Consider the following 15985-nt stretch of genomic DNA (forward strand, 5'->3'; position numbering starts at 1 on the left):
GGTTGTCCAGAAGTGCAGGCAGGAGTATTTCAGCTTAAATAGCCTCACAGTAGGCTTAACAGACATGGTTCTCAGACATCATGGATATATCCCAAGGACAATAATTGGCACTCATAGCACACCTGAGACCTGGTGCCAGACACATTCAGTTCGGCAGCATGGCTCCTGAGGACTTAGAGGTTGGTCACCTCAGTTTGCCAAGGAGAGCAATGGAGACCTTGAAAGAAGCAAGGTAACCCAACAACAAGGACAATACTGGGAATACAAATTGTACAGTGGTGCAACAAAGCAGGGATTCAGACGGGCACAGGACGCCACTGTAATTAGATACATGGCATACCTGCTAGATGAGCACCTCTCCTATGCCTCTATCAGAGTTCCTAGTAGCCATTGTAGCACACACAAGAGGCATAATTGGGAAAGGTTTCTTCACCCCACCAGTGGTAAAACAAATCCTTGAGGGAGCAAAGCTGTCACATCCAGTAAGTTCACCCAAGCCCACATGGAACCTGAATGTAGCACCTACACAACTAATATCATCACCCTTTGAGCCAATGCAAAAAACACAGCTCAAATTCCTAACTCTTGAGACTGCATTCCTCATCGCTATCAACTTGCTTAGCAGGGTCAATTAAATAACAAGTACTCCTCACCCATGAACAGTATCGTAAAATGCTTAAGTGGTGCTGAGAACAAACCCAAAGCTCATACCAAAAGAAGTATCTAAATTCAGTTAACCAGGATCTCCACTTACCAGTCTTTTTTTTAACAAACAAAGGCGCAAGCATAGAAGGCCCTGCACACTGGACCTCCAAAGGGCAATCACATGCTACTTAAAAGAACCAAACCCATCAGCAAAGGAGAACAGTTTTTCTTTTGCACATGCAAAAAGGGGTTCCCCTGATATCAAAGGGGCTACTGTGAGATGCTGTGTGGACCTCCACCTCAACAAAGAGCTGAAAATTTGTTTGGAAATAGGCTTTAAAGGTCCCACCCAACCCACAGGAAAAATACCACTTTATAATCCATGCACAGCATGTGAATGCAGACAAGGTTCACACTGCAAAACAAAACGATTGTTTATTGGTAGGAGTAGTTTTGCTGTTTGAAGAATGTTCTCAATTCACATATGACCCATCTACCACTGCCTATGGAGGTATATTTACAAATTCATCAGAGAGAACATCAATGAAGATTAAAGAAACCAACATGTAAGGAAATGCCTCCTTGGCATGGTTGCCCCCTGACTTTTTGCCTTTGCTGATGCTATGTTTACAATTGAAAGTGTGCTGAGGCCTGCTAACCAGGCCCCAGCACCAGTGTTCTTTCCCTAACCTGTACTTTTGTATCCACAATTGGCAGACCCTGGCATCCAGATAAGTCCCTTGTAACTGGTACTTCTAGTACCAAGGGCCCTGATGCCAAGGAAGGTCTCTAAGGGCTGCAGCATGTCTTATGCCACCCTGGAGACCTCTCACTCTGCACAGACACACTGCTTGCCAGCTTGTGTGTGCTAGTGAGGACAAAACGAGTAAGTCGACATGGCACTCCCCTCAGGGTGCCATGCCAGCCTCTCACTGCCTATGCAGTATAGGTAAGACACCCCTCTAGCAGGCCTTACAGCCCTAAGGCAGGGTGCACTATACCATAGGTGAGGGTACCAGTGCATGAGCATGGTACCCCTACAGTGTCTAAATAAAACCTTAGACATTGTAAGTGCAGGGTAGCCATAAGAGTATATGGTCTGGGAGTATGTCAAACACGAACTCCACAGCACCATAATGGCTACACTGAAAACTGGGAAGTTTGGTATCAAACTTCTCAGCACAATAAATGCACACTGATGCCAGTGTACATTTTATTGTAAAATACACCACAGAGGGCACCTTAGAGGTGCCCCCTGAAACTTAACCGACTATCTGTGTAGGCTGACTAGTTTTAGCAGCCTGCCACAAACCGAGACATGTTGCTGGCCCCATGGGGAGAGTGCCTTTGTCACTCTGAGGCCAGTAACAAAGCCTGCACTGGGTGGAGATGCTAACACCTCTCCCAGGCAGGAATTGTCACACCTGGCGGTGAGCCTCAAAGGCTCACCTCCTTTGTGCCAACCCAGCAGGACACTCCAGCTAGTGGAGTTGCCCGCCCCCTCCGGCCAGGCCCCACTTTTGGCGGCAAGGCCGGAGAAAATAATGAGAATAACAAGGAGGAGTCACTGGCCAGTCAGGACAGCCCCTAAGGTGTCCTGAGCTGAGGTGACTCTAACTTTTAGAAATCCTCCATCTTGCAGATGGAGGATTCCCCCAATAGGGTTAGGATTGTGACCCCCTCCCCTTGGGAGGAGGCACAAAGAGGGTGTACCCACCCTCAGGGCTAGTAGCCATTGGCTACTAACCCCCCAGACCTAAACACGCCCTTAAATTTAGTATTTAAGGGCTACCCTGAACCCTAGAAAATTAGATTCCTGCAACTACAAGAAGAAGGACTGCCCAGCTGAAAACCCCTGCAGCGGAAGACCAGAAGACGACAACTGCCTTGGCTCCAGAAACTCACCGGCCTGTCTCCTGCCTTCCAAAGATCCTGCTCCAGCGACGCCTTCCAAAGGGACCAGCGACCTCGACATCCTCTGAGGACTGCCCCTGCTTCGAAAAAACAAGAAACTCCCGAGGACAGCGGACCTGCTCCAAGAAAAGCTGCAACTTTGTTTCCAGCAGCTTTAAAGAACCCTGCAAGCTCCCCGCAAGAAGCGTGAGACTTGCAACACTGCACCCGGCGACCCCGACTCGGCTGGTGGCGATCCAACACCTCAGGAGGGACCCCAGGACTACTCTGATACTGTGAGTACCAAAACCTGTCCCCCCTGAGCCCCCACAGCGCCGCCTGCAGAGGGAATCCCGAGGCTTCCCCTGACCGCGACTCTTTGAACCTAAAGTCCCGACGCCTGGGAGAGACCCTGCACCCGCAGCCCCCAGGACCTGAAGGACCGGACTTTCACTGGAGGAGTGACCCCCAGGAGTCCCTCTCCCTCGCCCAAGTGGAGGTTTCCCCGAGGAATCCCCCCCTTGCCTGCCTGCAGCGCTGAAGAGATCCCTAGATCTCCCATTGACTTCCATTACAAACCCGACGCTTGTTTCTACACTGCACCCGGCCGCCCCCGCGCTGCTGAGGGTGAAATTTCTGTGTCAACTTGTGTCCCCCCCGGTGCCCTACAAAACCCCCCTGGTCTGCCCTCCGAAGACGCGGGTACTTACCTGCAAGCAGACCGGAACCGGGGCACCCCCTTCTCTCCATTCTAGCCTATGTGTTTTGGGCACCGCTTTGAACTCTGCACCTGACCGGCCCTGAGCTGCTGGTGTGGGGACTTTGGGGTTGCTCTGAACCCCCAACGGTGGGCTACCTTGGACCAAGAACTGAACCCTGTAAGTGTCTTACTTACCTGGTAAAACTAATCAAAACTTACCTCCCCTAGGAACTGTGAAAATTGCACTAAGTGTCCACTTTTAAAACAGCTATTTGTCAATAACTTGAAAAGCATACATGCAATTTTGATGATTTGAAGTTCCTAAAGTACTTACCTGCAATACCTTTCGAACAAGATATTACATGTTAAATTTGAACCTGTGGTTCTTAAAATAAACTAAGAAAAGATATTTTTCTATATAAAAACCTATTGGCTGGATTTGTCTCTGAGTGTGTGTACCTCATTTATTGTCTATGTGTATGTACAACAAATGCTTAACACTACTCCTTGGATAAGCCTACTGCTCGACCACACTACCACAAAATAGAGCATTAGTATTATCTATTTTTACCACTATTTTACCTCTAAGGGGAACCCTTGGACTCTGTGCATGCTATTCCTTACTTTGAAATAGCACATACAGAGCCAACTTCCTACATTGGTGGATCAGCGGTGGGGTACAAGACTTTGCATTTGCTGGACTACTCAGCCAATACCTGATCACACGACAAATTCCAAAATTGTCATTAGAAATTGATTTTTGCAATTTGAAAAGTTTTCTAAATTCTTAAAAGACCTGCTAGGGCCTTGTGTTAGATCCTGTTTAGCATTTCTTTTAGAGTTTAAAAGTTTGTAAAAGTTTGAATTAGAACCTAGAACTAGTTGTAGATTCTTAAAAAGTATCCCAACTTTTAGAAGCAAAATGTCTAGCACAGATGTGAATGTGGTGGAACTCGACACCACACCTTACCTCCATCTACAGATGAGAGAGCTAAGGTCACTCTGTAAACTAAAGAAAATAACAATGGGCCCCAAACCTACCAAAATACAGCTCCAGGAGCTTTTGGCAGAGTTTGAAAAGGCCAACCCCTCTGAGGGTGGCAACTCAGAGGAAGAGGATAGTGACTTGGAGGACAATTCCCCCCTACCAGTCCTATCTAGGGAGAACAGGGTCCCTCAAACCCTGACTCCTAAAATAATAGTCAGAGATGCTGGTTCCCTCACAGGAGAGACCAACACCTCTGAAATCACTGAGGATAGCCCCAGTGAAGAGGACATCCAGTTAGCCAGGATGGCCAAAAGATTGGCTTTGGAAAGACAGATCCTAGCCATAGAGAGGGAAAGACAAGAGATGGGCCTAGGACCCATCAATGGTGGCAGCAACATAAATAGGGTCAGAGATTCTCCTGACATGTTGAAAATCCCCAAAGGGATTGTAACTAAATATGAAGATGGTGATGACATCACCAAATGGTTCACAGCTTTTGAGAGGGCTTGTGTAACCAGAAAAGTGAACAGATCTCACTGGGGTGCTCTCCTTTGGGAAATGTTCACAGGAAAGTGTAGGGATAGACTCCTCACACTCTCTGGACAAGATGCAGAATCTTATGACCTCATGAAGGGTACCCTGATTGAGGGCTTTGGATTCTCCACTGAGGAGTACAGGATTAGGTTCAGGGGGGCTCAAAAATCCTCGAGCCAGACCTGGGTTGACTTTGTTGACTACTCAGTGAAAACACTAGATGGTTGGATTCAAGGCAGTGGTGTAAGTAATTATGATGGGCTGTACAATTTATTTGTGAAAGAACACCTGTTAAGTAATTGTTTCAATGATAAACTGCATCAGCATCTGGTAGACCTAGGACCAATTTCTCCCCAAGAATTGGGAAAGAAGGCGGACCATTGGGTCAAGACAAGGGTGTCCAAGACTTCAACAGGGGGTGACCAAAAGAAAGGGGTCACAAAGACTCCCCAGCAGAAGGGTGATGAGACAACCAAAACTAAAAATAGTAAAGAGTCTTCTACAGGCCCCCAAAAACCTGCACAGGAGGGTGGGCCCAGAGCCTCTTCACAAAACAATGGGTACAAGGGTAAAAACTTTGATCCCAAAAAGGCCTGGTGTCATAGCTGTAAACAGCATGGACACCAAACTGGAGACAAGGCCTGTCCCAAGAAAGGTTCCACTCCAAACTCCCATCCAGGTAACACTGGTATGGCTAGTCTCCAAGTGGGATCAACAGTGTGCCCAGAGCAAATCAGGGTCCACACTGAAGCTACTCTAGTTTCTGAGGGTGGGGTGGATTTAGCCACACTAGCTGTCTGGCCGCCTAACATGCAAAAATACAGACAGCAACTCTTAATTAATGGGACTAGAATAGAGGGCCTGAGGGATACAGGTGCCAGTGTCACCATGGTGACAGAGAAACTGGTTTCCCCTGGCCAATACCTGACTGGAAAAACTTACACAGTCACCAACGCTGACAATCAGAGAAAAGTACATCCCATGGCAATGGTTACTTTAGAATGGGGAGGGGTCAATGGCCTGAAACAGGTGGTGGTCTCCTCAAATATCCCAGTGGACTGTCTGCTTGGAAATGACCTGGAGTCCTCAGCATGGGCTGAGGTAGAACTAAAAACCCATGCAGCAATGCTGGGTATCCCTGAACTGGTGTGTGTGAAAACAAGAGCACAATGCAAGGCACAGGGTGAACAAGTAGAGCTGGAGTCTGGAAGAATGGCCCAGCCTACCAAGAGGAAAGGAAAGTCAGTTGGGAAACCAACTGCAACACAGCAAAAGAAAGGGAACCTCTCTTCTCAGGAAGATGTTCTGCCCTCTGAGGGAACTGAGCCTTTGGAGCTTGAACCTTACCAGGTTGAGCTCTTAGGCCCAGGGGGACCCTCAAGGGAAGAGCTGTGTAAGGGACAAGAAACCTGTCCCTCTCTTGAAGGCCTTAGGCAGCAAGCTGCTGAAGAGTCCAAAGGCAAGAAAAATGGAACACATAGGGTCTATTGGGAAGATGGGCTCCTGTACACTGAGGCCAGAGACCCCAAACCTGGTGCCACTAGGAGAGTGGTAGTGCCTCAGCTGTTCAGAGAGTTCATCCTAACATTGGCCCATGACATTCCCCTTGCTGGACATTTGGGACAAACCAAGACGTGGGAGAGGTTAGTCAACCACTTCTACTGGCCCAATATGTCCAACATGGTTAAGGAGTTTTGCCTCTCCTGCCCCACCTGTCAAGCCAGTGGTAAGACAGGTGGGCATCCAAAGGCCCCCCTCATTCCACTTCCAGTGGTGGGGGTGCCCTTTGAAAGAGTGGGTGTGGACATAGTTGGTCCACTGGAACCTCCCACAGCCTCAGGAAATATGTATATCCTGGTAGTAGTGGATCATGCTACCAGGTATCCTGAAGCTATTCCCCTTAGGTCGACTACTGCCCCTGCAGTAGCCAAGGCCCTCATTGGTATCTTTACCAGAGTGGGTTTCCCTAAGGAGGTGGTGTCTGACAGAGGTACCAACTTCATGTCAGCATACCTAAAGCACATGTGGAATGAGTGTGGAGTGACTTATAAATTCACTACACCATACCATCCACAAACTAATGGCTTGGTTGAGAGATTCAACAAGACATTAAAAGGCATGATCATGGGGCTCCCAGAAAAACTCAAAAGGAGATGGGATGTCCTCCTGCCATGTCTGCTTTTCGCTTACAGGGAGGTACCACAGAAGGGAGTAGGGTTCTCACCCTTTGAACTTCTGTTTGGTCATCCTGTAAGGGGACCACTTGCCCTTGTTAAAGAAGGCTGGGAGAGACCTCTCCATGAGCCTAAACAGGACATAGTGGACTATGTACTTGGCCTTCGCTCTAGAATGGCAGAGTACATGGAAAAGGCAACCAAAAACCTTGAGGCCAGCCAACAGCTCCAGAAGTTTTGGTATGACCAAAAGGCTGCACTGGTTGAGTTCCAACCAGGGCAGAAAGTCTGGGTTCTGGAGCCTGTGGCTCCCAGGGCACTCCAGGACAAATGGAGTGGCCCTTACCCAGTACTAGAGAGGAAGAGTCAGGTCACCTACTTGGTGGACCTGGGCACAAGCAGGAGCCCCAAGAGGGTGATCCATGTAAACCGCCTTAAGCTCTTCCACGACAGGGCTGATGTCAATCTGTTGATGGTAACAGATGAGGATCAGGAGGCAGAGAGTGAACCTCTCCCTGATCTTCTGTCATCAGACCCAAAAGATGGCACAGTAGATGGAGTGATCTACTCAGACACCCTCTCTGGCCAACAGCAAGCTGATTGTAGGAGAGTCCTACAACAGTTTCCTGAACTCTTCTCCTTAACCCCTGGTCAGACACACCTGTGTACCCATGAGGTGGACACAGGAGACAGCATGCCTGTCAAGAACAAAATCTTTAGACAGTCTGACCATGTTAAGGAAAGCATCAAGGTGGAAGTCCACAAGATGCTGGAATTGGGAGTCATTGAGCGCTCTGACAGCCCCTGGGCTAGCCCAGTGGTCTTAGTCCCCAAACCTCACACCACAGATGGAAAGAAAGAGATGAGGTTTTGTGTGGACTACAGAGGGCTCAATTCTGTCACCAAGACAGATGCTCATCCAATTCCAAGAGCTGATGAGCTCATTGATAAATTAGGTGCTGCCAAATTTCTAAGTACCTTTGACTTGACAGCAGGGTACTGGCAAATAAAAATGGCACCTGGAGCAAAAGAAAAGACAGCATTCTCCACACCTGATGGGCATTATCAGTTTACTGTTATGCCCTTTGGTTTAAAGAATGCCCCTGCCACCTTCCAAAGGTTGGTGAATCAAGTCCTTGCTGGCTTGGAGTCCTTTAGCACAGCTTATCTTGATGATATTGCTGTCTTTAGCTCCACCTGGCAGGATCACCTGGTCCACCTGAGGAAGGTTTTGAAGGCTCTGCAATCTGCAGGCCTCTCTATCAAGGCATCCAAATGCCAGATAGGGCAGGGAACTGTGGTTTACTTGGGACACCTTGTAGGTGGAGGCCAAGTTCAGCCACTCCAACCCAAGATCCAGACTATTCTGGACTGGGTAGCTCCAAAAACCCAGACTCAAGTCAGGGCATTCCTTGGCTTGACTGGGTATTACAGGAGGTTTGTGAAGGGATATGGATCCATTGTGACAGCCCTCACTGAACTCACCTCCAAGAAAATGCCCAAGAAAGTGAACTGGACTGTGGAATGCCAACAGGCCTTTGACACCCTGAAACAGGCAATGTGCTCAGCACCAGTTCTCAAAGCTCCAGATTATTCTAAGCAGTTCATTGTGCAGACTGATGCCTCTGAACATGGGATAGGGGCAGTTTTGTCCCAAACCAATGATGATGGCCTTGACCAACCTGTTGCTTTCATTAGCAGGAGGTTACTCCCCAGGGAGCAGCGTTGGAGTGCCATTGAGAGGGAGGCCTTTGCTGTGGTTTGGTCCCTGAAGAAGCTGAGACCATACCTCTTTGGGACTCACTTCCTAGTTCAAACTGACCACAGACCTCTCAAATGGCTGATGCAAATGAAAGGTGAAAATCCTAAACTGTTGAGGTGGTCCATCTCCCTACAGGGAATGGACTTTATAGTGGAACACAGACCTGGGACTGCCCATGCCAATGCAGATGGCCTTTCCAGGTTCTTCCACTTAGAAAATGAAGACTCTCTTGGGAAAGGTTAGTCTCATCCTCTTTCGTTTGGGGGGGGGTTGTGTAAGGAAATGCCTCCTTGGCATGGTTGCCCCCTGACTTTTTGCCTTTGCTGATGCTATGTTTACAATTGAAAGTGTGCTGAGGCCTGCTAACCAGGCCCCAGCACCAGTGTTCTTTCCCTAACCTGTACTTTTGTATCCACAATTGGCAGACCCTGGCATCCAGATAAGTCCCTTGTAACTGGTACTTCTAGTACCAAGGGCCCTGATGCCAAGGAAGGTCTCTAAGGGCTGCAGCATGTCTTATGCCACCCTGGAGACCTCTCACTCTGCACAGACACACTGCTTGCCAGCTTGTGTGTGCTAGTGAGGACAAAACGAGTAAGTCGACATGGCACTCCCCTCAGGGTGCCATGCCAGCCTCTCACTGCCTATGCAGTATAGGTAAGACACCCCTCTAGCAGGCCTTACAGCCCTAAGGCAGGGTGCACTATACCATAGGTGAGGGTACCAGTGCATGAGCATGGTACCCCTACAGTGTCTAAATAAAACCTTAGACATTGTAAGTGCAGGGTAGCCATAAGAGTATATGGTCTGGGAGTATGTCAAACACGAACTCCACAGCACCATAATGGCTACACTGAAAACTGGGAAGTTTGGTATCAAACTTCTCAGCACAATAAATGCACACTGATGCCAGTGTACATTTTATTGTAAAATACACCACAGAGGGCACCTTAGAGGTGCCCCCTGAAACTTAACCGACTATCTGTGTAGGCTGACTAGTTTTAGCAGCCTGCCACAAACCGAGACATGTTGCTGGCCCCATGGGGAGAGTGCCTTTGTCACTCTGAGGCCAGTAACAAAGCCTGCACTGGGTGGAGATGCTAACACCTCTCCCAGGCAGGAATTGTCACACCTGGCGGTGAGCCTCAAAGGCTCACCTCCTTTGTGCCAACCCAGCAGGACACTCCAGCTAGTGGAGTTGCCCGCCCCCTCCGGCCAGGCCCCACTTTTGGCGGCAAGGCCGGAGAAAATAATGAGAATAACAAGGAGGAGTCACTGGCCAGTCAGGACAGCCCCTAAGGTGTCCTGAGCTGAGGTGACTCTAACTTTTAGAAATCCTCCATCTTGCAGATGGAGGATTCCCCCAATAGGGTTAGGATTGTGACCCCCTCCCCTTGGGAGGAGGCACAAAGAGGGTGTACCCACCCTCAGGGCTAGTAGCCATTGGCTACTAACCCCCCAGACCTAAACACGCCCTTAAATTTAGTATTTAAGGGCTACCCTGAACCCTAGAAAATTAGATTCCTGCAACTACAAGAAGAAGGACTGCCCAGCTGAAAACCCCTGCAGCGGAAGACCAGAAGACGACAACTGCCTTGGCTCCAGAAACTCACCGGCCTGTCTCCTGCCTTCCAAAGATCCTGCTCCAGCGACGCCTTCCAAAGGGACCAGCGACCTCGACATCCTCTGAGGACTGCCCCTGCTTCGAAAAAACAAGAAACTCCCGAGGACAGCGGACCTGCTCCAAGAAAAGCTGCAACTTTGTTTCCAGCAGCTTTAAAGAACCCTGCAAGCTCCCCGCAAGAAGCGTGAGACTTGCAACACTGCACCCGGCGACCCCGACTCGGCTGGTGGCGATCCAACACCTCAGGAGGGACCCCAGGACTACTCTGATACTGTGAGTACCAAAACCTGTCCCCCCTGAGCCCCCACAGCGCCGCCTGCAGAGGGAATCCCGAGGCTTCCCCTGACCGCGACTCTTTGAACCTAAAGTCCCGACGCCTGGGAGAGACCCTGCACCCGCAGCCCCCAGGACCTGAAGGACCGGACTTTCACTGGAGGAGTGACCCCCAGGAGTCCCTCTCCCTCGCCCAAGTGGAGGTTTCCCCGAGGAATCCCCCCCTTGCCTGCCTGCAGCGCTGAAGAGATCCCTAGATCTCCCATTGACTTCCATTACAAACCCGACGCTTGTTTCTACACTGCACCCGGCCGCCCCCGCGCTGCTGAGGGTGAAATTTCTGTGTCAACTTGTGTCCCCCCCGGTGCCCTACAAAACCCCCCTGGTCTGCCCTCCGAAGACGCGGGTACTTACCTGCAAGCAGACCGGAACCGGGGCACCCCCTTCTCTCCATTCTAGCCTATGTGTTTTGGGCACCGCTTTGAACTCTGCACCTGACCGGCCCTGAGCTGCTGGTGTGGGGACTTTGGGGTTGCTCTGAACCCCCAACGGTGGGCTACCTTGGACCAAGAACTGAACCCTGTAAGTGTCTTACTTACCTGGTAAAACTAATCAAAACTTACCTCCCCTAGGAACTGTGAAAATTGCACTAAGTGTCCACTTTTAAAACAGCTATTTGTCAATAACTTGAAAAGCATACATGCAATTTTGATGATTTGAAGTTCCTAAAGTACTTACCTGCAATACCTTTCGAACAAGATATTACATGTTAAATTTGAACCTGTGGTTCTTAAAATAAACTAAGAAAAGATATTTTTCTATATAAAAACCTATTGGCTGGATTTGTCTCTGAGTGTGTGTACCTCATTTATTGTCTATGTGTATGTACAACAAATGCTTAACACTACTCCTTGGATAAGCCTACTGCTCGACCACACTACCACAAAATAGAGCATTAGTATTATCTATTTTTACCACTATTTTACCTCTAAGGGGAACCCTTGGACTCTGTGCATGCTATTCCTTACTTTGAAATAGCACATACAGAGCCAACTTCCTACACAACATATTACATTGCAAGGAGAAAAAAAAATCTAAAGATGGCGACTGTGTCGAAGGACTTACAGAGCATACATATGACGTCACTCAAAGAGAGGTTTTAAACCCAAATGGTGGTCGATGGCTATAGTTTAAAAAAAAAAATAGGACTGGAAGACAATGCCAGACCAAGTTACTAGATGTCAGAATAACACAGCATGTGAATCCAGAATATTCTTCAAGCTGCAAAATTACTACTGCTTCAAGTAACCATTTCGTTTTTTTTTTTGTGTTTTTTTTTTTAAATAGGTAACCTCAAAATAGGTCCTAGTTGCATTGACCACTGTTATTTTCTGTTCCTATTCTGGACTTCTTGTGTTCCCAATTTGTGAGTAACTTATACCCCTGTATACCAGCATTGGGAATTACCTTAGTCACCAAAGGATTGATTGGTATCTGGTTTTAACCACCACAAGTTTCTGTCACAATGTTTTGCCACACTTTCCCCATAATTTGTAATACAAGTTAGCCTGTAGTTTAGGCATAGCATATTTTTGAATGTTCTCCTTTTGTGGCCTGGAAAGAGATTGAGAATTCATGTTGACAAAGAGCAAGAGCACATGCTGGAAAGCACAAGCATGGATACATTTGAATAGAATGGAGGAAGGACATGCAAAACATAAGTCATTCTGTGCATGGCATTGTGGTGTTAAACTGTGTTTTTTTCCCTATTGCAGGTGAGGTTGCTGGTAAATAAGGTTGCTCCTCGGTTTGTTTGTAATTATCGAACCCTGAAGTACTGTCGCGAGGAAGGTATGGATGGCACCAACTCGGAGCAAAGTGTGGAGAACAATTTCTTCAGTAAGTTAAGACGACACAGTCTTCCTTTACAGTGGACCCTGGCGCTAAGCAGAATAATTTCTGCTTTTCTTTGGTGCCCGGGGACTAGCCACAACATGTGCATGTATTAAAGTGTGTGTGTGTGTGTGTGTGTTCGATGGCATGTGTAGCTGTAGATACACATGCTATGCATAGCTCTTCTGACATCTAGTGTTGGGCTCGGAGTGTTACAAGTTATTTTTCTTCGAAGAAGTATTTTCAGAGTCACGGGATCGAGTGACTCCTCCTCTCGGTGATAGTGCGAATGGGCAGCAACTCCTTTGTTAGATTGTTTTCTTTCCGCTGTCCGATTCAGACGTGTTCCCTCTCGCTCCAGTACTTCAGTTCGGTACTATCTCAATTTCTCTTTCCTTTTTCTTTACGTCAATATCGTTTTCAAATGCATTTTCGAACTAAACTCGATCCGATTATTGCGTTGGATTCGATTAAACGCTCTTTGGATGCACGCGCCCTTACTGTGTCATAGGTTGATTGATCAGATTCCATTTTGATTCTGTCCTCGGTGCCACGCAAGTTCCCCTACACCGACCACCATTCAGTGTGCAACCTCTGCCTTTCTCCCGACCACCAAGAAGAGACCTGCGAGGTGTGTCAGTCCTTTCGATTGAAGAAGACCTTACGAGTCGAAGATAAAGGTGGATGGAGATGGCATTGAAGTCCACAGAGCAAATGCCCAACATCTTTGATGAGGAACCGGCACTGACTGCAGTCTCCATTCAAGACTCTGATCCCCGACTGAGATTCTAATGAGGTCAGCCAGGTACTCCCTGCAGCGCGGTATGTGAGTACACCAGCCCCTTCCCAACAAACTAAGAAATCACAGAAGGCCTTGGGTATACCACAGCTTGCTAGCCATGGTTCCACCAGAAAACAACAAATTGTCGACCGACCCTCTGGTTCGGTGCCAAAAAAGGCCAAGACTCACTCCTACCAACAGACTGTCATGCCTGTTTCAGCGTCGAGTCGAAAGATGGAGTCTTCCACTTCGGAACCGAGTCAGCTTCATACCACATCAGAGCCAAAACATCTTCGCTCCTCTTCGGAGTTGAAACATTGAAGCCCATCTTCGAAGCCAAGAACACTTTCCCCCTACTGATCAGACCCCTTTTTCAGCCCGCATGAAGCATGCTGCCACCAAGCTTTCGGAGCATTCATTAGGAGGCAGCAAACTGTTTCATCTTCAGAACACGATGGAGATGAAACCGTCATTAGACCCATTCTTGAGGTCATGGACCAAAAATAAAGGAGGATTCAAATCCAGAAAGCGACTGGAAAGATTATTGCCTCTCCTCCTCAATCACAAAGAGGAAATTAGCATTCCAGGAGAGTTTGGATGCTGGGCCTTCACCTGCGAAAATAAATAAATATAAAGAAAAGCCAGACTGTTAAGCTTTCTCCAACACATTTTCTTTAACTTGCCTCTTCTCCAACACCTTATTCTCCACCACCACCAACTGCACCCATGCAATCCTTATGCTTCTTCACATGGGGACTATATGGGTAATAGTATGTTCGATGGCATCTGTCGCTGTAGATACGCATGTTTTGCAATAGCTCGCCATCTGGTGTTGGGCCGGAGTGTTACAAGTTGTTTTTCTTCAAAGAAGTCTTTCGAGTCACGGGACCGAGTGACTCCTCCTTTTGTCTCCATTGCGCATGGGCGTCGACTCCATCTTCGATTGTTTTTTTTTCGCCATCGGGTTCGGACGTGTTCCTGTCGCTCCGAGTTTCAGAACGGAAAGATAGCTAATTTCGGAAGATTTTCGTCGGTATTGTTGCGTTTGGGATCGGCGTAGTTAGATTCAACACCGCATCGAAGATCGAAGAGCTCCGGTGCCCTTCGGGGTAGTTTTTCGATCCCCCGTCGGGGCCTGGTCGGCCCGACCGCGTGCTGAAGAACGCCGATGGAACGGATCCCGTTCCGTTTCTGCCCCAAATGCCACAATAAATACCCCTATACAGACCAACACTTGGTCTGTAACCTGTGCCTGTCACCTGAGCACAGTGAAGACACCTGTGAGGCCTCTCGTGCGTTCCGGTCCCGAAAAACACTCCGAGACCGTCGAGCCAGAAGACTTCAGATGGCGTCCACGCCGACAGCCCACCGAGAGTTCGAGGAACAAGAAGAGGAAGGTACCTTCTCGATCCAAGACTCAGACTCCGAAGGATTCGACGATACACAAACCGTGAGTAAGACGTCGAAAACCACACAGAGGAAGATTTACAAGGCCCAGGGGACGCCACTGCCATCAGGCCATGGCTCCACCCATAAATTCGGTGACCGACCGTCGGCACCGAAAAAGGCCCAAACAGTGCCGAGATCGTCCGACTCCGGTCGAGACACCGGCACGCAGCCTTCTCGGGACCGAGAAAGTGCTGGAGACAAGCCTCGACACCGAGATGCCGGTGTGGACACGGCTCGACGCCGAGACAGCGGCACCGAAGAAGATCGACGCCGAGAGGTTTCGGCCCCGAAAAGGAAAAAAGTCACCTCGGAGCCGAAAAAACACGCAGACAGGGTTTCGGTGCCGAAACAAACTGCAAGCGACCCAGCTTCAGGCTCTTATACAGAAGAGCACTCGCTAACCTCCCAAATGCAAAAGCATAGGTTTGAGGAAGAGCTACAATCAACTGATGTGGACCATACGCAAAAGCGTATTTTCATACAGCAGGGGACAGGAAAAATAAGCACCCTTCCCCCCATTAGAAGAAAGAGAAGGTTGGAGTTCCAAACTGAACAGACACCACAACCAAAAGTGGTGAAAAGAGTTACCCCACCACCCTCTCCTCCGCCCGTGATTAACGTCTCACCAGCACAAACTCCATCACACTCCCCAGCTCACACCACCATAAGCCAGGGTGACCAAGATCAAGACGCATGGGACCTATACGACTCCCCAGTGTCGGATAACAGTCCGGAGGCATACCCTACGAAGCCATCTCCACCAGAGGACAGCACCGCGTATTCTCAAGTGGTGGCTAGAGCAGCACAATTTCACAACGTAAGCCTCCACTCAGAACAGGTCGAGGATGATTTTTTATTCAACACACTCTCCTCCACCCACAGCTCATACCAAAGCCTGCCTATGCTCCCTGGTATGCTCCGGCACGCAAAAGAAATCTTTAAGGAGCCGGTCAAAAGTAGGGCAATCACACCAAGGGTGGAAAAAAAGTATAAGGCGCCTCCTACAGACCCGGTTTTCATCACTACACAGCTGCCACCAGACTCTGTCGTTGTAGGAGCAGCTAGGAAAAGGGCCAACTCCCACACATCTGGAGAGGCACCACCCCCAGATAAAGAAAGCCGCAAGTTCGATGCAGCTGGTAAGAGAGTCGCAGCACAAGCTGCAAACCAGTGGCGCATCGCGAACTCCCAGGCACTACTTGCGCGCTATGACAGAGCCCACTGGGACGAGATGCAACATCTCATTGAACATCTGCCCAAGGACTTACA

At 48.7% G+C, this 15985-nt stretch overlaps 1 protein-coding gene across 5 annotated transcripts in view; it reads left to right on the forward strand.

Moving 5' to 3' along the window:
• The window catches only part of CCAR2 (cell cycle and apoptosis regulator 2), a 566602-nt gene that overhangs the window by 388382 nt on the left and 162235 nt on the right, over nucleotides 1-15985 (forward strand). For all 5 annotated transcript variants that reach the window (XM_069214048.1, XM_069214051.1, XM_069214050.1 and 2 more), the window contains one exon: nucleotides 12369-12492. In XM_069214048.1, the coding sequence (XP_069070149.1) occupies nucleotides 12369-12492 (124 nt within the window). The remainder of the gene's footprint in view (nucleotides 1-12368; nucleotides 12493-15985) is intronic.

The sequence above is a fragment of the Pleurodeles waltl genome, chromosome 11 (assembly GCF_031143425.1).
Source record: "Pleurodeles waltl isolate 20211129_DDA chromosome 11, aPleWal1.hap1.20221129, whole genome shotgun sequence".
In the NCBI taxonomy this organism is placed as follows: domain Eukaryota; kingdom Metazoa; phylum Chordata; class Amphibia; order Caudata; family Salamandridae; genus Pleurodeles; species Pleurodeles waltl.